At 37.3% G+C, this 23,130-nt stretch overlaps 1 protein-coding gene and 1 long non-coding RNA gene across 9 annotated transcripts; one reads left to right on the top strand and one right to left on the bottom strand.

Annotated features, from left to right (window-relative positions):
* Positions 1-677: 677 nt before the first annotated feature.
* btk (Bruton agammaglobulinemia tyrosine kinase) lies at positions 678-21,155 on the top strand. Of its 8 annotated transcripts, none has more exons than XM_066715023.1 (19): positions 678-783; positions 7,963-8,019; positions 8,703-8,893; positions 9,214-9,318; positions 12,415-12,496; positions 12,804-12,932; positions 13,151-13,212; positions 13,367-13,545; positions 14,227-14,289; positions 14,599-14,653; positions 15,207-15,286; positions 15,765-15,892; positions 16,339-16,413; positions 16,923-17,094; positions 17,530-17,746; positions 18,026-18,090; positions 18,575-18,693; positions 19,870-20,027; positions 20,569-21,155. In XM_066715023.1, the coding sequence occupies exons 3-19, from the start codon at positions 8,753-8,755 to the stop codon at positions 20,644-20,646; spliced, it is 1,908 nt and encodes a 635-aa protein (XP_066571120.1). In that variant the 5' UTR covers positions 678-783; positions 7,963-8,019; positions 8,703-8,752; the 3' UTR covers positions 20,647-21,155. The 8 variants fall into 8 exon arrangements, with proteins under 8 accessions (XP_066571120.1, XP_066571121.1, XP_066571117.1 ...); XM_066715024.1 differs by having other exon boundaries at positions 8,710-8,893; XM_066715020.1 differs by having other exon boundaries at positions 8,726-8,893.
* On the bottom strand, positions 16,166-23,105 carry LOC136759902 (uncharacterized). Its single transcript, XR_010820125.1, has 3 exons — positions 22,857-23,105; positions 18,487-18,765; positions 16,166-16,435 (listed from the first exon to the last, which is right to left on the bottom strand). It is a non-coding gene; the product is annotated as an uncharacterized LOC136759902 (long non-coding RNA).
* Between the last annotated feature and the right edge of the window lie 25 nt (positions 23,106-23,130).

The following is a 23,130-nucleotide window of genomic DNA, read 5'->3' on the forward strand; positions in this document are numbered from 1 at the left end:
CCACATCACGCCTGCAGAATTGATCATTTCATCTTCCCATCTTTTATGTGGTTGTCACCTAGGTATTTGTTCATCTCTTGGGATCCATTCAATATCTTCCTTTGTCCATCGTTGAGTTATTCATCTTGCAATTTGCAATCTTGAAATGCAACTTTAACATTTTCTACTCTTTCAATGATGTCATGTTTTTATTTGTTCTCAGATGCAATAATTTATTTCCCTATCTCTTCTAGTTATTACAAGAAAACATAGATCCATAATTCTTTGTGTTTAAGTATCCATTGATCTACTTCAATTTTCCCATATATATATATATAGATAGATAGATAGAGAGAGAGAGAGAGAGAGAGAGAGAGAGAGAGAGAGAGAGAGAGAGAGAGAGTAGATAGATATATAGGTAGATGTGTTTTAGCTATCATTAATCCGATGTGAAAGAGTTTGAAATTTGCAACAGTTAGAAAAGTGTATGCCTTGCTACTTCAGTGGAGATTAAGAATATCTGATCAAGATACATAGATTAGTGAACCATGAAACATGATGCTCACAGCCTTCACATATAACTCAACACCAAAAACACATGCAAACACATATGAAAATAAGCAGGAAGCAAAAAGGGAACTGGGTACTGTTAGTTCCTATTTAAAGGGTGGGGCTTTGCTTTCTTTTGTAATAGCCTGAGGAAGAATGAATGTTGAGCAGCTGTCTTGCACTAATTTATAGCAGTAAAGTGGTCAGTCTGTCTCCTGGTCGGGGAGTTATCAGTTGTGCTGAAGGGGAGTAAAGGTAAGAGCTGTGCACTGATGCTATCTACAGTGTTAGCACTAGGGGTCTCCATGCAAGGCAAGGGTGGGCGTTGGTGGGCAGATGCTGTGGTTTAGGAGAACAGACAAGGGCCTCAAACAGCCATCTGCAGGAGTGTGAGATACCGCTATACTCACCACACAGCACACTATACCTGTGCCATTAGATTACCATGAAGACCTTATTATGAAATTAGTTTGTATTCTTATTCTTATTCTTATTATCATAGTTATTATGAATAATCATTATAATTAAGGAAAAAGTAAAATAAAAGTAATAATAATAATGGTAATACTCACACTAGCACTAACAATAATAATATTCACCTTTATTATCAGTATTAATTAGGTCCATTGGCCTTATTTGATTAAAAAGGCAAGTTGAGATATTTTAATATTTGAAACTGTTTTATTCAAGCTGTAATGCTTTAATCAGCTGCTGTGGGTTATCTGCTGTAAGTATTATAATGTTAAAATGGCCTTTTAGAAGAGCTAGGGTCAACTTTGCCTTCCTTGTTCCTCTCTGTCATGTGCAGTGGCTTAGCACAGTTCTTACAGAGAAAGTCATCCATCTTGTGCTGAATCTTTTTCTTTTCCCATCGGATTATGCTTTTTCTTTTGTATTTTGAAGAAGTTCAAATTTATAATTGTTAAATAATTTAATCTTAAAAGAGTTCCCTGCATGCTTGTTAAATCAAATAATCCACCCATTGACTTCAGGGAACAGGGGACATCACATGTAAAGCATTCACAGAGAGTGAAACAAAATGGTTTTGTTAAGCAAATGTAATTTTAACAAAAGGAAAAGTTAAATACCACCACTACCTATACCTAAAAAACAGGTCTAAACAATGGTTGTCGTTCAAATCGAAAATAACAGAGGCTAAATTAGACACCACAGAATCACAATGCTTTATCCAACATATTTGTTCGTGAGATGAAGTGGTGGACGTGTTTAAGTGTATGTAGAGAAGTTATTTAATTATTTAATGATGGTTGGAGGTTTTCTGAGAAGTGCTCCAATTTCAGCTGTAATATAAACACATAAATAATACAACAGATACATAAGACCAAGTTTTTTTGTGTTAATTTTTGAATGCAATATCCCAAGTTTTCTTTAGAAAGGCAGATGAGCTTTCAGGAAACTGATTTAATCAACCAGAGGGTAAAACAGAAATTCATATTTGTGTGGGTCCCATAGTATATTTGTATATTTCTATTGTAAGGATGTTATACTGTAAAAGCATTCAATGGCATTACAAAAATATACTGTATGTAAATTACATAATTCTCAACCTAAGCCCAAAAAATGAAACTGCATAGAAATGCAAAAAAAAACACAGATATACACTGTCATCATGGTTCCTTTTACCAAATATGTTTCATTTACAAAACAAATCTACCTTGACAAGTTTCTTTTCCCCTCCAAAAATGTATTTCTATACAGTACACAGTTTGTGGCTAATAAAAAACACTAAAAAAACGTACAGTATAACTCACTTTTTGAATACTTTTGTATACAAACAAAAACACAACAAAACACATCTAGCAAGTAGTGTTGACTATGTAAAGTCTATATTGTAGTAGACAATCAAATAAGAATACATGCACAATTGTGTGCATTAAACAGTATAACAAACTGAAATGTATGCAGGCTGTGGTTTCAATATTTTCGTGCATGTACTCAGAATGCACTATTTATAAAATGTTGCACAGATATATATATATATATATATATATATATATATATATATATATATATTAAATCAAATTAGCATTTGCCTTTACCTGAAAAGGGTAACTATTTGATAGATAGATCCATGATAACAGTAATAATATAGTTAAATTCTGTTGTGGTTGTTGGTACCTGGCACAGCTCTGTCTTAACAAATGTGGCATTGTCCAGTAATGCAAACAACCCAACAAAAAAACACCAATGTATTATATCAGATCCCACTGAACTCTGTTTACCTACTAGCAATGCAAGTTCTACCAAAAAGAGTTTTAGAACCAGTACATTTACATGTTTATTCATGTAATGTATGAGACACTATAATTACCATAATTACCCTCATATTTCATGTTCATCTGTTTAACAGACTGGCAGGACATATCTCAGGGTCTAACACGAAACAGAATTTGCTGTCTATAAATATATATATATATATATATTATTTTATTTGTATTTCAGTAGTTCTACACGCTGTTATGTCACACATGTCAGAGAAGCAAATTAACTAAAATCTCAAAAAAGTCTGTTCTTTTTAACAAAACTCAACTGTATGTGAAAAATATATCTATACATTTTTTTTATGAACATGACCCACTTGTGGTAAGATAAGAAAGACCCAACAGGGAAAAACATTGTCTGTGTGTGTAATATTCGCCACAGAGGCCATGTGCAAATTAGCTGATCAGTTACAGGAAAGATCCTTCACAAGCCTTTCTTTGTAAACTAAGTTAGGAAAGCATCCTGAGAATTGAATTAACTGAGTGTCCTGTCCTGACATATAAAAATACTCAGTAGTCCAACAAAGGTAAACAAAGACAGAAAAAAAATAGTAGCATTGCATTCTCTTTCATGTCCAACAAACAGTTATTTTTAATATCTATTTTTAATCCTCATATCAGTGGCAAAACACCCAGTTTTGTATATTTTTGCAAAACTGTCACTGTCTTTGGTGTATACTTCCTTTACCAACAGCAAGCCAATACTCCATCACAAAACCTTTCTAAAACATTACAGTTTGAGCGCAGTCTAGTTATTGAAGAACACTTTTATAAGCATCCTTCTTTATTTTCTGGAAGAAAAAAAGGAAAAAGACTATGAAGCAACTGAAGACTATTGAGTCATCTCCTCTGTATGTAACACTTCAGATAACCTTCCAATTCCAATAACTAAAAAGTAAAAACTTGCTCCTTCTACCATTTTCAATGATAGTGACAGGTATACCTTTTTGTGAGCATGATATAAAGTTCTCAGCAGTGTTTCAGTTCTACTACTTCTGTTTAACAAGTAATTTATGGAAGAAAAAGCCAAGAACCATTGACTTAAACAGTGACAACCATATTAGAAAATTAAACACAAAAATAATAGGAGAACTATTCTTCCCCGTCTGGGCAAACATGGTAGATTTTGTCTACAATTAGAAATATAATATCTGGGCAAAGGTCACTTATAGCATTTCACTGTAATATATCATTGTTAAACCATAGGAAAGTAGACTTATTTTTGCAATTAATGAACATGAAAACATATACAAATTCATAGTTTGAGCCTCAATAATATTTTAACAATTTTAATACATTTAAAGTAAATGGGTTATCAAGTTGTACAAATTAAAAAGGGTAGGATTTTCCTTCAATTTGCAACAGAAAGATTAGTATACATTGAATGCCATTATTTCCCATTTTTAAAGCCAGACCTCCTCTGCATCCTTTTTCAAAATAAAATAGAAAGAAAAGAAAAAACATATATGACACAAATGTCATTTTATCACCTTCACTTTTCACCATTAGTAGGTGGTGCCTTATGCAAAATATTACTTTGGAAGGATCCTGGCACTGATTATCTTATCATCTGTGTTGCATTAATATCTGTTGTTCTCTTTGTGCAGCACATTGTTGTCTAGCAAATTCAATTACTATTTTAGCAAAACCTGCTTCTAAGAACTTTCTGCAATCATATGAGTAGGAAGTGGACAGAGGAAGCAGATTAGCAATCACACCATGTCTTATTTATGTCTCAAATTGAACCCTACCATCCTACTGCAGATTCTTTTCTCCCCTTGAAAGACATTACATTGCCTCAGAAAACAATAACAAACCGATTCTGTGAAGTGTGCTCTGCTCTGCGATCTCCACTTTTACTACTGTTAAGCATAGGGATTCTTAAAGCCTCTCTCATTCTGACACACCTACATTTTGCAAAGTTATTTGTCCCATTTCCACTTTATATTCTATGTATTGGGCTGCTGACAAAGAATGGCTGCTGTGCTCTGCCTCTAGAGGGTGCTATGCTTTGGGGGATGAAGTGTCTTTACTAACTATAAAGCTCTTTGGGATTGTTTGGGGTGAAAGAAATACAAAGTTATTATTTGTTTTGGTGATAATTACATTGGTGTAATTACCTGGCAGTTTGTAAACCCTTAAACTGTTTTGTATTGGAGTCTTTCCATCACTGTACACACGTATGTTACGTTGACGTTTGTGTTCATAACTACCGGTACAAAAAATAAGCTGTACTGAATATCATGTGTTGAGAAACTGAAGAAAACTGCAGAGCATGTATGTGTGAAGAGTGGGTGCTAATCAGTAACAAGAAAGCAGGAAATGGTTAGGGGTTTTAAATAGGCTTCTCTGCAACTTTGACAGCTATGGACTCCTCACAGAGAATATACAGCACATAGCTCTTTTCTCGACATGTTGCTTCTTAGCTCTAAGGTAAGGTAAAACGAATGTGTTGTATAACATAATGTGGGATGTAGCTGTCTTTTTATTCATGTTGTTACTCTTGTAATGCTGTATATATGCATAATATTGTGTGTTAGTGTTTGTAAAATCATGCAAGTTGGGTAATGGTGTCTACTATACAAATTAATAATAGTAATAATAGTTTTCATGATGATGTTATAAAGGCTGCTGTGCTCTGTGTTGCTAGATAAGGCTCGCACAACATAGGAAATGAGTGGACATGGAGAGAGACTTGAGGGGTTAAAAGAGACATAACATTTGTGTTGTGGGTAAAATGTTTGTGTAACTTTGTAATCTACACAGCACACCCCACAACGACCGTGTGAAAAATATATTCTAGAAATCTGTAGAAGATGTATTAAAAATAAAAACTGAAATAGCTTGTTTGGATGAGTAATGGCAATCATAAAATAGCTCAGGTTTAACCAATCACCTTCAAAATCACGTACCAAGTTAAGTGGTCTCCACCTTTGTTAAAACTGTAGTGAGGCAGGTGATTTCAGGATAAATTCAGCAGTTCCTGTAGGTACCTTCTGTTGGGGAGTGCATTTCAAAGCAAAGACTGAACTATAAGCACCAAGGAGCTTTCAAAAGACCTCTGGCACAAAGTTGTTGACATGCACAGATCAGGGGGTGAGTTTAAAATAAAAATATCCCATGGAGAATCCCATTTGAATATCCCATGGAGCACGGTGAAGATGATTTTTAAGAAGTGGAAGGTGTATGGCACCATCAAGACCTTATCTAGATCAGGCCATCTCTACAAAATGGATGCCGTAACGAGAAGGAGACTGATCAGAGAGGCTACCAAGAGGCCAATGGCAACTTTGCAAAAGCTACAGCTAAAGCTAAAGTGGGCATGTGACAACAATATCCCAAGCACTCCACAAATCTGGTCTGTATGTTACTCAAGAAAGTCCACCATGAATCCCATTTGAAGTTAAAAAAAAAAAAACAGTCATGAGATTCTATAGCCATGTGACAAAAAGTCTTGAAATCTGCTGAAACTAAAACTAGATTTTTATGGCCTAAATGCAAAGTGTAATGTTTGGCGCAAACCCAACACAGTGCATCAGCCAAATTACACCATCTCTAGTGTGAAGCATGGTGGTACCAGCATAATTTTTCTCATCAGCGGGTGTAATGGGGCTTATAGTGTACATGAGTTTGTTACGTAACACTTCTGTAAAATCAGTTCAGTGATAAACCTCCTGCGTTGGGAGACCTGATCTTTTGGCATAGCATAGTACACTTATCAGTGTACTGGGTGGAGCTGCTGTGGTGCAAAGCACTCAGAGTTGTGTCTGTAGTATCCTGAGTGGGGATACATGGGCACTAGGGCACTTGTCAGTACAGAAGGGAAAATTAACAGAGTGAAGTACAGAAAAGTTATTGAGGAAAACCTGCTGCCATCTGCAAGAAAGCTGAAACTGAGATGAAAGCACGCAGCCAAAACTACACTGTAGCTAAGGAACAAAAAGATAAATGTCCTCAAGTGGCCCAGTCAGAGCCCTGATCTAAATCCAATAGAAAAAATGTCGCATGACTGGAACATTGCTGTCCATTAATGCTCCCCAAGGAACTTGACATAGCTTGAACAGATTTGTAAAGAAGAATGGTCAAATATTGCCAAATCTAGATGTACAAAAATGGTAGAGACCTATCCAAACAGACTCATAGCTGTAATTGCTGATAAAGGTCCTTCCACCAAGTATTAACTCAGGGGGGTGGAGACATATCCAATTATGATATTTCAGTTTGGTATTTTTTATATATATATATATATATATATATATATATTTTTTTTTTTTTTTATTTTATTTTTTTTTTTTTTTTTCCAGCATAAAAACTTTTTTCCCCTTAACAGTGTGGAGTATATAAGTAATAAGTGGATCATATAAAAGCTTGAATTTCTGAGGCACTGACACAACAAAATGTGAAAAAATTTCAAAGGGGTGTGACTCGATTTACATACACACATATACTGTTACTCATCTGAAAAACACTGCACATGTTTATGAGGAGAAACCATAAATACACACGTATTTATTTGCTGCATTAGTGTGTTGAGTGGGGGTTGAGCTACACACGATAGTATGTGAGATTGTGACTTGCAAAACAGGCAGGAAGAGGGAAGCCCCACTAGCTTTCCTTAACAGACTGGAAGATAAACCATCTGCTTGCTGTCTTTACACTGACCGAGCGCAAACCTTCTGGCTGACATGTCTCTGAATGCGCAACACCTTTTACATTTTTCGGATAGACATGGTACCTTGTGAGAAGTACATAAGTTATCACATTCATGGTCTAGGATTATTATAACCCCAAAGCATAAACTCTTCATTCAGGGTGAGTTGTTTTGTTGTATGTACTTGTCAATGTCATGTACTTTTGGATCGCTGATGCGAGTTATGTTACGGAAGCATTCATGGATTAAAAAAAAATATATATATACATTTTTTGTGAAATGTTTTAATGGACAATTACTATAGATGGTGTTTTTTATGTTGAATATAAAGGTATTTATAAACACTGTTAAGAACTGAAGATGCCAGCTATGAAGACAGCTATAAAGACTATTTTAACAGACAGAAACATTGAGTGTGCCAAGAGAACTTGTGAAAGACATGGGGAAAACACAAGCATAAGTTGATGATTTCTATTCAAACACCAATATCTGTATTTTCAGTCTCATACCGTGAATTTCCCAGATGTGCTGTCATTGCTGAAAACTCATGAGCTGCAGGTAAGCCGATTAAAAGTTATAACAGTTAATGGATACCAAAGAACAACCAGAATGAATGCAAATGAGCAAGCAAACAAAACATATAAATAAATAAAGCACCCATGGATTTTTAAAGGAGTCAGTTCAAGATTGTCAAAAAGAAAGTTTTTTTCACAGGTCTTTGAAACCTTATAGCAGCTCTAGCATGTACGTGTGAACATGAAGTTTGGTTGTGAAATGTAAGTGTTTTCATATAAAAACAGCCCGTCAAGTTTATTATGGCTGGAAATGAGTTTTGGTGCAATTTATACCATACTCAACAAAATAGCACAATGCAATATCGCAATATATTCTCCTTATCATAAAGGTGGCATAATTACAAAGATAGAAGAATAGTAAATATATTTTAGTAAGTATAGTTTATATTTTATTTTACTTCTATGTTGCATTTTATAAGGCCCTTCAACATTTATCATGTAAAATACTAATTACAAGGTATACAAAGTAACAGTTAATGATGTGCATCTTTCTGTAATGCTGTGACTTTTTTCTGTGGGATTAAATAAATTACAACAACACATTTACAAGACGTGATATATAACACATTGTTATGGGATGAAGTGCTATAATGTATACAAATGTTCTAACTATGTGCAGTCTCTGTCCTGGATACAGAAGGCTGCTTATTTGCCTCCAAAAATTAGGAGGTAGTGTTCTGTCCTTCCAGGTAGAGACACAGCTGTAGGATTGGACCATGTCAGAGCACATTCTGGAAGACGTTTTTCTAAAACGCTCCCAGCAGAAAAAAAAAACCTCACCCCTCAACTACAAGGAAAGGCTGTTCATTCTGACAAATGAAAAGATCAGTTACTACGACTATGATTTTGAGAAAGGGGTACGTATGGCAACTTCTTGGTTCACTGCAGAGTCTGCTAATATGATGGTATATTTGTTCTGCTAGGGAGCAGGGTCCAAGCCCCACTACCTTCATGTGCAGTGGAGACTGTGGTGGGAGGATGTCATATTACAAAAAAACACCAATTACAATTACCAGTATTCACAGTTAATTGATTATGCAAACTGCCTGATCTGGTCATCGGTGCAAACTGTGCATTTGTCCTGCCTTGTTAACGATATATGAATATATATATAAATGTCCATCCATATCCCTGAAGCCTACTGACTAGTTTCTGTTTTTGTGTGTTTGCGGTGCAGAAGAAGAAGAGTCTGAAAGGCAGTGTTGACGTTGAGAAAATTAAGTGTGTAGAAACTGTGCTACCGGAGGACAACGCACCCACAGAAAGACTCTTCCCCTTCCAGGTGAACAGCCGCTCGGTTCAGTCTGCTTCCACTTCCTCCTTTCTAGTGCTATTGTGCTATAAACAAAATTCTGGAAAGCACTGGAAAAACAGAAACCCATTTTGCTCAGCCGTGAACTCAACACTTTTTCAATACTTGTAATAGATTGCCAGTGAAGCATTCACAAAACAAAATCAATGGTGACCACTGGTACAATCCATTACCACTGGAGGGAAACTTGTCCCATTACTTTTGGTGGAGATGTGTAAGAAACTCTGGAGACCACAGGTCTGTTAAATATAACACACATAAAAACCTATTTTCAGCACCTTTGTACTGTTTTAAGATTGAGAGCCTATCAAAGAAACAAACACAGCGTGGCAGAAAGTGCTTTAATAATGTGGCTGCTTCAATATGTTCACTCTAAACATTGTACTGTGACACATTCGCGCCCCCTTTACTTTATGATTGTCTCCTCTCTTTTGTCACCATGTGGCAGTTCCTTAGTTTTTCAGACTTTTGAGTCAGTTTCTCTTCCTCATCTACTCAATCAGCACCCCACCCCCTCCATTTCGATTAGGAAACCAAAAGGTACCATGGGAGAGGAGGACTGATTGGGAGGGCAGGGGGAGAGGGGTAACGTAATGCTAAACTGAGACTTCGGCCCAAGTTTAAGCCAATTTTCATTTTCTCTGTGTAATAAACACAAACCATTCCCGTTTTAAACGTTTCTTTGAAAAAACAAACAAAAAAAACTATTAGGCTACTCATAGGGTGAACTGATCAATCTCATATTACAGTAAGCAGAATGAGGAAATAATTTAAAAAAATTAAAGTGAGATTGCTTCCTCTTCACACTCCTGCTACTTCCTTCTTGTCATCACTAACAATGTTATACTGTACCTGCATTCTTGACGTGAGTCCGTTTTATCTTTGTATCTTTAAAAGTGTTATAACATGGAGAAGTCCCAGGAGACTGGATTAAAGCATAAAGTCATGATCCAGCAAGGAGCGTTATGGTGGACCATTAATCCATGATACAAATCATGTCAAAGCAAAGCCAATTAGCAATCTAATGACAGAAAGGTACAAAATTACAGTATAAGCAACATTACTCCAGTTTATATGGCTGTTTCGTCTTGCTACAGCCATGCTACAGTTTCGCTTTTGAACAGCATTTTCTTCTACTGTAGCAAAAACCACTGGGAGATATAAGCAGCGTACATACTCCCTGTATCAGACACCTCTTGTAACACAGTCAGCTACTGAGAATAAAGCAATAATTCAGACCTGAAATTAGCACTCCTTCTAATCAAACAGTTAGATAAATTCTAGGGAGTGAAAAAAAAAATAAAGAAGTGAGATCAACTCCCCTTTTAATTTTAGTGCCAGCCTGGGCTGTATACCACAAGGGCACAGCAGGTGTCAGAACTGAAAAAGTACTGCTAACAAAGCAGCCCATCAGCAGACTAGTAAAGAACCTTTCAGTTTCAATAGTGCTACCAATTATCAGCCTCCAAAATCGAATGTTCTTATCTACAGCAAAACTGAAATGGCTAAGCTGCTGAATTTCAGTTTCAGTGCTGCATTTTGATCTGTGCTGAAGACTTGACCTTCTCATAGCCTGCAGCAAGGTCAGTCACAACACTGACGAGAGTGTACTAATTAAGCTGGATTCTGGCTATTTAATAATACTAAAATAATAATTCACATAAGTCACATCTCTGTGTAAATGCATGTTCAGTATTTCTGCATTGCAAGACAAGGGTGTTAAGACCATTCTGTAATCCCACTTACATAAGAAGATGATGTTTCAAGCACTCTGCAGCTAGGCCTATATAACAACACACAGCTTAGAGGAAGTGCAAGACACATTGTTAATATTTAATACACGTCAATGAGCAACAAAAATGGGGAAATCCAAACCCAAGAGGACACTCCCTCATGGCCAACATTAAAATACATAATTTTAATACAGCTCTCACACAGATCTCCCAGACAAACATGTGGACTCTGATGTGGCATTTGTAAAGTTTATTGTGTATATAATGGGTAAAGCATACTAAGACAGAGCATAGTGTGTACTAAAGGGAAGCCATGCTAAAGCAAATACCAACACTGGAAAAGCCATGGTAAACACTGCAAAATGAGTGTGCAAATGTATCACAGTAGGGCAGATTGTTAAACCCAGATATACATTTCTTCCCTGGTCTTCATAGCCCCCAGCAGTATAATAGGTGTTCAATAAATCTATAAATACATATGAATGCAGGATATAAACAGGTAGCAGACACTACATTTTAGTCCCTTGAGGCTGGGGGTTTTGTGAAGTGCATAAACAGATACAGGAAAGACACGTGTTCTTTTTTTTCACTATGGCCTCCTTCTTTGCACAGGAAGGTTAAAGAAGTAACAACATGAGACATTTTCTATGGCAGCCATTATAGTTGCGTCACAAACATCACTGTGGTATATGCTGCATGTCCCTCTCTGTGCAGAATGTATATGTATACGATGTATATGATGTCTCATGGTACTTCATGGCATTATAGGTATTGCCCCCAGTGTATGCTAATATTTGTTGCATGTATTTACTAATAAAGCTGTCCTATAATTTGACAGAATCATATTTAAATGCTTAGTCATTGCACATATATCACTCCATTTGACCCAAATTTAGCATTTAACGTTTATATTTGCACAGTCCTCCTAATGTTTCAGCTTGTGCTTTTTAACCATGACTGCAATGCTCATTTATGTTGCATTTTAAAAGCCTTTCCTAGTCTAGCTGCTCTGTACCATTTTGTGTCTTTTTACTACTGTGTCATTTGTATGGTTTCCTGTGCTTTATCATGGTATCTTACTAATTTTCATCTCATTGCAAAATTTGATACCAAAAGAAGTGGCAGAACCAGTGGTAACTCATATTAACTCTTGAAGACAGTGTTTCCTTCCTAGTCAACTTCGCTTCCTTTTTCTTTAAGTTGGACGGTTTTGTAACATAGAAAAATTAGGAAGCCAGATAAGCGTAAAGAAATAAGTGGCAACAATTCTGTCAAATACAAGATGATGCTGTTTCATCACCACAAATTATTTTTTTTCCTGTACACATCATAGATCATCTATGATGAAGGACCGCTCTACATTTACGCAAAAAGTGACGACATCCGAAGACAGTGGATACATAAGCTGAAGAATGGTGAATTCTCTTTATTTGTATATCCATAGGTCAAAATATTTTTACATGTCTGTCTTAGTAGAGCCAAGTTAATATCCTAAACATTTATTCAACATTACATAGTTGTATACCCATACAAATGCTGTTAAGGCAACACAAACACAATGGGAATCTGTCTTTAAACCTAGCAGTATAAATGGGTAATTATATGTAAAAATAATCTGATATATTGTAGCAATTGTAAGTCACCCTGGATAGGGGCATCTGCAAATAATTTTTATTATAATAAGAAAGCATAATAACCCATAATTGTGTTTTGTTTTTTTAGTGGTCAGATTCAATAAAGACCTGGCTCAGAAGTATCACCCGTGTTTCTGGGTGGATGGCATTTGGCTCTGCTGCCAACAGGAAGTGAAACAGGCCCTGGGTTGCCGAGTTATAGAGACCAAGAATGGAGGTCAGTACTACCGTGATTCATACATTGTCCATCTGAACTAAAATAACTCTGGAAATGTACCAGACCAGCTCAATAAATGTCACCATTTATTAAACCAAAGATTACCCATGATAATGCTGCACAGTCATAGACTATGACATGTCTGATTTTCACCACAAGTAGGCCACTTAACCATGAGTAAAGTCATGCAAAAATATGTCTCACCTCCCTGCTTCTAGGATTCAATAAGTCCCGACGTAAAACCAGGAAACCTCTGCCCCCTACCCCTGAGGACATGGAGGTAATACATTACATATTCATTTTGATCTGAACAGTGATATACAGGGCTTAATGAGTATGCTTATCTTTATGCTAGTGATGGGAGAGAACCCACCCAGGACACAGAAAGTGCCCCGAGGTGAGTGCCAGTCTTGATGCCTTCATGCCTTCCCCAGGAAAAAATCTCCAGGCCTCTCCCACCAGAGCCGCCCAAGACCAATGACTTGGTGACGGTGGTCGCCGAGTACGATTACACACCCATGTCTGAACAGGACCTGCAACTGAGGAAGGATGAAGAATACACCATTCTGGACAAGACAGACGCAAACTGGTGGAAAGCCAGAGACAAATACGGGTGAGAGAAGTTGCAGAGCTGTAGGAAGAAAGGAGACTAAAATAACACATGCAGTAAACGTCTGGTTACAAAAAGCAGTTTTTCATCCAGGAAACAGACTTAAATAAGTTTGTCTGTCTAATAGTTATTTTATAAGTAATGACACATAACCTCAGACAACAGAAAGTCAATTTAATTTCATTATGACCATTCAACACTGGTTTTATCCTGAAAATAATGATCTGTTCGAGATTGCCTTTCTTAGAAAATAAAATAGGACACAGATCAGTAAATCTAGGACAGAGTATTTAATGACTTGCAAGTGCAAATATCGTTACATGGTATTTACATCACATAGGCAAAATATCTGGGATTGTGGGAGTGCAATGAAATGCAGTGTTGACTTCACTTGTACGCCCACATACATTTCCAAGAACTTGTAAGGTAGCTTCAGTTCAAATATGGGGAAAAACACATCACCTGTGTATTGTATTTATTATCAGTTAAACACAAACTCACTATTAATATGATTAAATATAATGGCAACACCATATACCAGTAAACTGCACTAACTGCTCTGTACATTCCTGTGTGTACCCATCATGATGTGCATCACGATACTGTTCCCTAAAAAGAGAACCATTTTGTTTGACTGCAACCAAGTAAAACCCAGAGTGTGAATGCTGAATTCTTCTTTTACAGGAATGAAGGCTACATACCTAGCAACTATGTGGTTAAGACTGGAAATGAGCTTGAAAAGTTTAAGTGAGTAACAGGACCTAATCTCTGAAATACAAAACGATAAAACATATACCCAGATATAAATCGAAATATTCTGATGGTAAATTATTAAATAATTGTCCATTTCTATCTCTCCTGCTTTCTCTCACACTCTGTATATATATATATATATATATATATATATATATATATATATATATATATATATAGCTATATTGCATGCAATTTTTCTTATTTCTTGAAGCAAAGTGTTGGGATCATTGCCTCCCTGGTTCAGTGCATGCAAGTTCTTGTGGAAGTTCTTCATGTATTTTCCATCTGCTTCCATTCCAGATGGTACTGCAAAAGCATGAATCGCAGCCAGGCAGAGAACCTCCTGAGAACAGAGGTCAGTTCTGGCTTGTAGGCAGAAAGCAAATAAAACCACAGTGACAGGAACTGCTCTGAGATCCCTCTCTTTCTGCATTAAATAAATGAAAGAGCAGCTCATGGAATAATTTGCAACTAAACTCCATTAGCTTTACAAGTACACAGATGTTGCCAGAGAGTGTGAAGTTATGAAAATATATTAGAAATGCTTATCAGTCAGACTGAGCCATAACAGCTCACCACACTTGTCTCTCTAGCTGAAAGATACTGTAGTTCTTTTATAGGAACCAACCTTTAAGTTTTTGTGTATGCGTGGGCAGAAAGAATATACCGGAATTAATACTTTAAAAAAAACAGATATCAGTAAGCCATGGGTCTTATGGTTCATTAGCTAAAACAAACGATCAAAAATAATAATTTCAATAGGAATCATCATAATTTATCACATTCATAAATCATTATCACATCACATTTTTTGATACTCTATGCTCATAAATACAGCTGTGATATGATGTTTTGTGATGAGTAGGGACATACAATAAGTATAAAACATCTTTGGTTTTCTGTCTTAGAACAAAGACGGAGGGTTTTTGGTTCGAGACTCCAGTAAATCTGGAAAATACACAGTGTCGCTATACACAAAGCCTGGAGGGTAAGTGAAGGCAGTCATTTTGAGTATATGGTACAACTTAAACATAACTTTGTCCTTTTAATTGGACAGAAAATGACATAGAGAGGGACTGTCTGGTTCACCTACAAAGTAAGAATGTAAAATGAAAAGTATTTTCCTAGTAAGGATAACACATTCAAGTGTACACAACTACACATAGGAAGGCAACAGTTTATTAGGTGCCACTGTAAACCACCAGCTAGTAAGCACCCCTTAGCCATAAAAAAAACGTATCTAATAAAAACAGAAATATGATTCTACAGAGGAAGAAAGATGTAAATATATTTTATGCAAAGCCATGATTTGTTTGTGGCTGTTAAAGACCACGGTGTAACAGAACTGCTGTTCACAGAACTAATAAAGAAGCAGTCCATTACAGAGCTTTCCCTATGTCAGTAAAAACAGCACTCTCTGCAGCAAAGGAAGATTCAGAACTCACCTTATAATTCTGTTTTTCAAGGGATAGCCCTGGGACCTGCAAGCACTACAACATTTGCACCACCTCACAGGGTCAGTTTTATCTGTCCGAAAAATACAACTTCGGTACCATCCCAGATCTCATCCATTACCACCAGCACAACTCTGCAGGTACTCTGACGTACTCTACTGCACTGTACTGTACTGTACTGTACTGCGTGGTCCTTCATTTTAGAATCCACTTTCAGGTCTTCAGTCCTGTTGACATAGTTGCCTGAGCCAAGGGAACCACAACAATTAATTGTTTTGTGTTCTCAATGGTTCACAATTTTGTTTATGACGTTTCCCCATGTATTGTTTTACTCTGCTAACACTCGGAAATAGGTCATGCATATGTCTAGTGTGGGAATGAAAGCCTTGGAAGGACATTACAATTCAGATGCCTTTTGTGTTCTGCCTTCATATTTACAATCAACATTGGTCAGCAGAAAGCAACCATGCAGTGAAGAGTCAGTACGGCTCAGATTTAAAGTTATTCACAGTCTTAAATGCTATTTTTATTTTGTGTGACTCGGTGATGATACATACCAGAATCTCACTTTGTGTGTTTTCCCCAGGGATGGTAAGCAGGCTGAAGCATATTGTTTCTGTCCAATCACCCAATGCTCCTTCTACAGCTGGCCTTGGCTATGGTAGGTGTGTCTGCTGTCCACTCTGCATAAAAAAATGTCGGTCAGTCTTGTTTTATTTTAATATATGTGCTAAAAGTTTTAGTACATAGCCTTTTAAAAGTGAGTATCACAATTCAAAGTAAATAATCTGAATATGATGTAGGTATTATAATAATTTACAGTTATATATTTTAATCATTTAGCTTAATTGTGCTCTTAAATTAAGTTAACAGGTCAAATTAGCATTACAATTTGGTCAGTGCTAGGTTTAAGGTGAGAGTTCCCAGTAAAATTAGATTTCAGGTAAGGTTAGGATTGGGCCTAGTGTGAAATATTGGTTTTGCCTAGAGCTGGAGCTTAGGCTGTTGTTAGCTATAAGGAAGTGCTGAAGTATAACAAAGCACTGTTATGTCAAGTCTCACAATTAAGCACTACAACACAGATTCAAAGATTCAACAGTCTTTACTGATCTTTTTTTGCTGAGATTTTATACTCCCTGCCTCAGTCTTCTGGCTATTTTGTGGTTACAGGTGTTTGGGAAATCGACCCACGCCACCTCACCTTCCTCAAGGAGCTGGGAAGTGGGCAGTTTGGAGTGGTGAAGTATGGGAAATGGCAGGGTCAGCATGACGTGGCCATCAAGATGATAAAAGAAGGGTCCATGTCAGAGGACGATTTCATTGATGAAGCCAAAGTCATGATGTAAGTTTGCCCCTGAACTGATTGGGCATGGGAAGTCCTTTTCATGGTAGCTGTGCATGTGTTCGGATGGCAATTGTAGGTGTATTCTAGGTCTGGAGGGCTTCAGGAATGCTACAGTATTCCTATTTTCTACATAGGGCTAATCACCAAGGAGGAGTTATTGTGAAGCACTTTTGGTATCTTTAAAAGTGCAGAGAAGCACTGCATACAATTTAACACAAAAAGGTTGTATTCTGCCCCCATAATAGACATATAATTATCATCTTGCAGATCCCCTTATCCCGTCTCCACACAAAAATACATTACAATTCATAGCGTGTTGTTGTCGTTGTGAGCTCTTAAATAGAAAAAGGGTAAATTCTGTCCTGGTAAGAGCATTTGAATTCTGCGAACAGTAAGGTCAATTTTACACTTTCCTCTCTTGCACTGAACTAGGAAGCTCCGCCACCAAAACCTGGTGCAGCTGTACGGGGTTTGCACCAAACAGAGACCCATCTACATTGTGACAGAGTTCCTGTCCAATGGCTGCCTGCTCAACTACCTGCGGGAGACCATTAAGCGGCCAACTGCCATCGAGCTCCTGGAGATGTGCAAAGATGTCAGCGAAGGAATGGCCTACCTGGAGTCACAGATGTACATCCACAGAGACTTGGTAAAAACTGGCTCTCCCATGCATTATTACAGCTGAAATACCAGTCCGTTCTGTACTGGAGTGTTACTGATATCAGTCATGGAGCCTTTTCTTTGTAATCTGTTATGTGTAGAGTTTGTTTGTTTTTCACCAATAGCCATCTTCTCTGTTGCTTTATATGTGTATCCATCTTAGCTTTTCTTTATTCAAATGCATTACATTAAACAGAAGGTTAAACAAAACAAGAGGAGACTAAATCACACATGAGATGGTGATAATCTCATTATTGTTTTGTACCAGGCTGCCAGAAACTGTTTGGTGGATCATAATGGGACTATCAAGGTGACTGACTTTGGACTATCTAGGTAAAACCCATACATCTCTCTCTCTTTATCAGAAGATCAAGCTGATCCCACATCTCTGTGCAGTTGAAAGCCTAGAGGCATACTTTACTTAACTTATTCATTTGCAGTTGAAACTGAAGCTATTATAATTCTGTAGATGCATGCAGCTTTGAAATTGATATAATCTGTTCCTTATGATACTACCCCCTACAGAATTATGTGTTTGCTCTTCCTCACCATGTAACCAATTACATTAGGTGTATGCCATACCTTGCTGTTACACCATTGTATTTAATGGTGCTATGTATGTGTTTAAAATGATTTTCCAAAAGGTTTATTGTTATTTAGCTTGTTAAATTATTATTATCATCCTATTCTGGAGGAAGGATTCTCTGGAATGGAGATTCTGATATTTACCTGGTATAACAGAGTCCTATCGTGGCCATTTTCCAGTGGGATAATCCACAGCCACGTGACCATGCTGCCCTTTCCCCATCTCGCTCAGGTACGTCCTGGATGATGAGTACACCAGCTCGGCCGGATCCAAGTTCCCTGTTCGCTGGTCTCCTCCTGAAGTTCTTCTGTACTGCAAGTTCAGCAGCAAGTCTGACATTTGGGCTTTCGGTCAGTTTCCTTTGCTCTTTGTGGTTTGCCACCTGTCTGCTCCATTTACTGAGATGGCAGAAAAAAGTTATCCTGCAAGATACACCGAATGTTTTCTTTCTATTTATATATCACCTCTCATACCAAAAGCAGCTCAAAGCACTGCACAAGAAAAAAACTGAATATTAAAATACAATTAAGACAGATAAAATACATATAGTGAATACAACAGAGAACAATAAAGTCATGTTAAGAAGCCATATCTAATAAAACATGGCAATGAATTCCACAGTCTTGGAGGATTATAACTAAAAGCTGCCTCTTCTTTTCTTCTGTGCTTCACTCTTGGAACATAAAGTAGGCCCCTGTCACATGACCTCAATGGGCGGACAGGCTGGTATGGAATTAACAACACTGTTAAATAATCAGGGGGCTTTCCAGTAAGTGCTTTATATGCTAGCAAAATAATCTTTAAATCAATCCTAAAGCGTACTGGAAGACAGTGCAGTAATGTGGGCCTGTTGGTTTTTGTTAAAGCCCTAGCAGCTGCATTCTGCACAAGCTGTAGACATGACAAAGCATGATTTATGGTGTTGGAAAACAGCACCTTGCAATAGTCTTTAATCCAGATTAAATAAGAGCATGGACCACTCTCTCCGAATCAGACAAGGAGAGAAATTATAAAACATTTGCAATGCTTCTGATTAAAGGACATTTAATATGTCTAATATGAGATTCAAAGCTGAAGTCAGAATAAAAAAACACCCTCTGAATTCTCACAATAGATTTCACGTTAGAGGTCAGGCTTCCAAAATTTATTTTTGTCAATTTAATCTGTCTCTGAGAACCTATTAATAACACTTCTGTTTTATTTCAGTTTAATTGGAAAAATGTTGAGCCATCCAATTTTTGATATGAGCACAACACTGATGTAGATCAGCATAAAAATGTAAATTATCTGTATGTCTAAAAATAATGTAACCTGAAGGCAACATATATAAAGAGAATAGCATAGGACTCAGGACAGAGCCCTGAGGCACACCTGAGGTCTTTTTGACACAGGCTCTCCCAAGGAAACAAAATACTGTCTATTGAGGAGGTATGATCTAAACCAAACCAGAACAGTTCCAGAAAAGCCTACCCATTATTTAAGATATTTTTTTAAAGTAAAAGTTATAATTTATGTGTCCTAAACAGGGGTCCTGATGTGGGAGATCTATACTCTAGGCAAGATGCCCTATGATCGCTTAAACAACACAGAAATCGTGGAAAAAGTGTCGAATGGCCTACGGCTCTATCGCCCCCAGCTGGCTAATGAGAGAGTCTACACCATCATGACAACCTGCTGGACTATGGTGGGTTTTTGCTACCTCAACAATATGCTTCGAATTATAAGTAGATACCTGCTGATTGAGTCAGATACTGTGTGTAGTCTGATTCTCAATGGGGTTTCTGTTTGGATGATCTACCACACATTTCATTAATTTTAATTTACAAAAGAAGAATGTGATCTTCCATGTCTAAACATTCACTACAATCCTGGGTCTTAAGGCACTTTTCCTTTTTATGATTTTAATAGTCTATTACCCTATGTAAAGAATTCACAGAATAAATACTATAATGTATGTATTTTAATATAATACTCTAATAATTTCTTATTCAGAAACAAACATGTAAGGAACTAAAATATTTTAACTTTGGTACTGTAGTATTAGACAGACACTTGAGCGCCACCTGGTGACCAAACTATTTAATTATTTAGTGTATGTAATTTAAAAGATGGAGACAGTCTCATAGAGACAGACAGATTGATGGATAAACTTTCCTAAGCTTGTCTGGTACACCCTAGTCTTGTAGCATGTCTTTTTCATAACATCTCTGATTTTGTTTTCTTAGAAAGCAGAAGATCGGCCAAACTTTCAGGACCTTGTGTTGAACATTCAGGATCTACTGTATGAGCTTCAGGAGGGGTGAAGTCAGGGCAAAACCAACACTTTCCTGATGCATTTCCTCTCATAGTCAATTCACAGTCCCAGAAAAGAACTGGCCACTAGCCTCTGTACCTGACATGGAGTCCTGCAGCTCCATTATGATGTCACTTCAGTCCAGTGGACTTTTATAGTTTTGCTAAGGTTTTTCTTACAAATGAAGCCTGTAATTTTACAGAACCCAAACAATGTGAATAAAAGTGTGTATAAAATATTTAAGCATAGCAAGTAAGGGTCTGTTATATGGTCGGAATTAGTAAGATTTTGTTTTTGCTTGTGCTGCCAAGCCTTTTCCATGTACTATAGTGTGTTTGTGAACAAGAAGCTGCATTTAAACTGTGTGATGTGACTTTTCTGTCATTAGGTTTTCTGTTTTATGCTCCATTTCCTAAGGGGAACATTTCAAATCGGGCCAGTGAAATAAGCAGCTGAATAAGCACTTGTGTTCTTTTGCATTCCCCTTCAACACAAAAATAAAAAGAGAATTGTAATTTGTGTTTTTCTTTAGCCTGCAATCAATCTCTTCATTAGACACTTATATATCCTTATATTCACTTACATACTATCATGAAAAATAAAACATGCTATTGTACTACAGCTACTTATCTAGTTGATTTTGCATACTATTGATGATGCACAGTATACACTCACCTAAAGGATTATTAGGAACACCTGTTCAATTTCTCATTAATGCAATTATCTAACCAACCAATCACATGGCAGTTGCTTCAATGCATTTAGGGGTGTGGTCCTGGTCAAGACAATCTCCTGAACTCCAAACTGAATGTCTGAATGGGAAAGAAAGGTGATTTAAGCAATTTTGAGCGTGGCATGGTTGTTGGTGCCAGACGGGCCGGTCTGAGTATTTCACAATCTGCTCAGTTACTGGGATTTTCACGCACAACCATTTCTAGGGTTTACAAAGAATGGTGTGAAAAGGGAAAAACATCCAGTATGCGGCAGTCCTGTGGGCGAAAATGCCTTGTTGATGCTAGAGGTCAGAGGAGAATGGGCCGACTGATTCAAGCTGATAGAAGAGCAACTTTGACTGAAATAACCACTCGTTACAACCGAGGTATGCAGCAAAGCATTTGTGAAGCCACAACACGTACAACCTTGAGGCGGATGGGCTACAACAGCAGAAGACCCCACCGGGTACCACTCATCTCCACTACAAATAGGAAAAAGAGGCTACAATTTGCACAAGCTCACCAAAATTGGACAGTTGAAGACTGGAAAAATGTTGCCTGGTCTGATGAGTCTCGATTTCTGTTGAGACATTCAGATGGTAGAGTCAGAATTTGGCGTAAACAGAATGAGAACATGGATCCATCGTGCCTTGTTACCACTGTGCAGGCTGGTGGTGGTGGTGTAATGGTGTGGGGGATGTTTTCTTGGCACACTTTAGGCCCCTTAGTGCCAATTGGGCATCGTTTAAATGCCACGGCCTACCTGAGCATTGTTTCTGACCATGTCCATCCCTTTATGACCACCATGTACCCATCCTATGATGGCTACTTCCAGCAGGATAATGCACCATGTCACAAAGGTCGAATCATTTCAAATTGGTTTCTTGAACATGACAATGAGTTCACTGTACTAAACTGGCCCCCACAGTCACCAGATCTCAACCCAATAGAGCATCTTTGGGATGTGGTGGAACGGGAGCTTCGTGCCCTGGATGTGCATCCCACAAATCTCCATCAACTGCAAGATGCTATCCTATCAATATGGGCCAACATTTCTAAAGAATGCTTTCAGCACCTTGTTGAATCAATGCCACGTAGAATTAAGGCAGGTCTGAAGGCGAAAGGGGGTCAAACACAGTATTAGTATGGTGTTCCTAATAATCCTTTAGGTGAGTGTACATCTAACCTACATTATACAGTACTACCACTACTTCGATTGCAAGATATCACTGATATTAACCCGCACACTACCATACAATACATATCCAATAACAAATGTCTGAAAATGTCACATGCAGGCAGAGTTCTTCACATACTTTAAATTCTAATTAGTAATAGCAGTCCAGTAGCAGAAATCCTTATAGTGGTAAAAGTAGTAAATAATAATGTGAAATAATGTGGAACGTGTTTACGGAACATATAATACGGATACTTATAGGAAATGTACAAAAATGTAACCTATATAAACATTACAAATAAAACTCAAGCAACATATGTATCGATGTACCGTGCAAGAACTTTGTGAGGAGTTTCCGCAGTTCTGCGCAGATCTGCAGATTCCCAGCGATCCCATTGGTGGAGCAGCGCACTCCCGCGCATAACTGCGTACATCTGTGCTGCACGACCAAAACATTAGATCTCTTCAAAAGAACACATTTTAAAATCTTTAAAAAGTTATAAATCCAAAATATATATTTAAATAGGTTAAGTCGCAGATCTTTGCTTCAGGGGTTGTTGCGAATTGGCTTGTGAGAGGCGTGTGCTACACTTGAAATCATCCC

This window comes from Amia ocellicauda, chromosome 10 (genome assembly GCF_036373705.1).
Source record: "Amia ocellicauda isolate fAmiCal2 chromosome 10, fAmiCal2.hap1, whole genome shotgun sequence".
Taxonomy (NCBI): domain Eukaryota; kingdom Metazoa; phylum Chordata; class Actinopteri; order Amiiformes; family Amiidae; genus Amia; species Amia ocellicauda.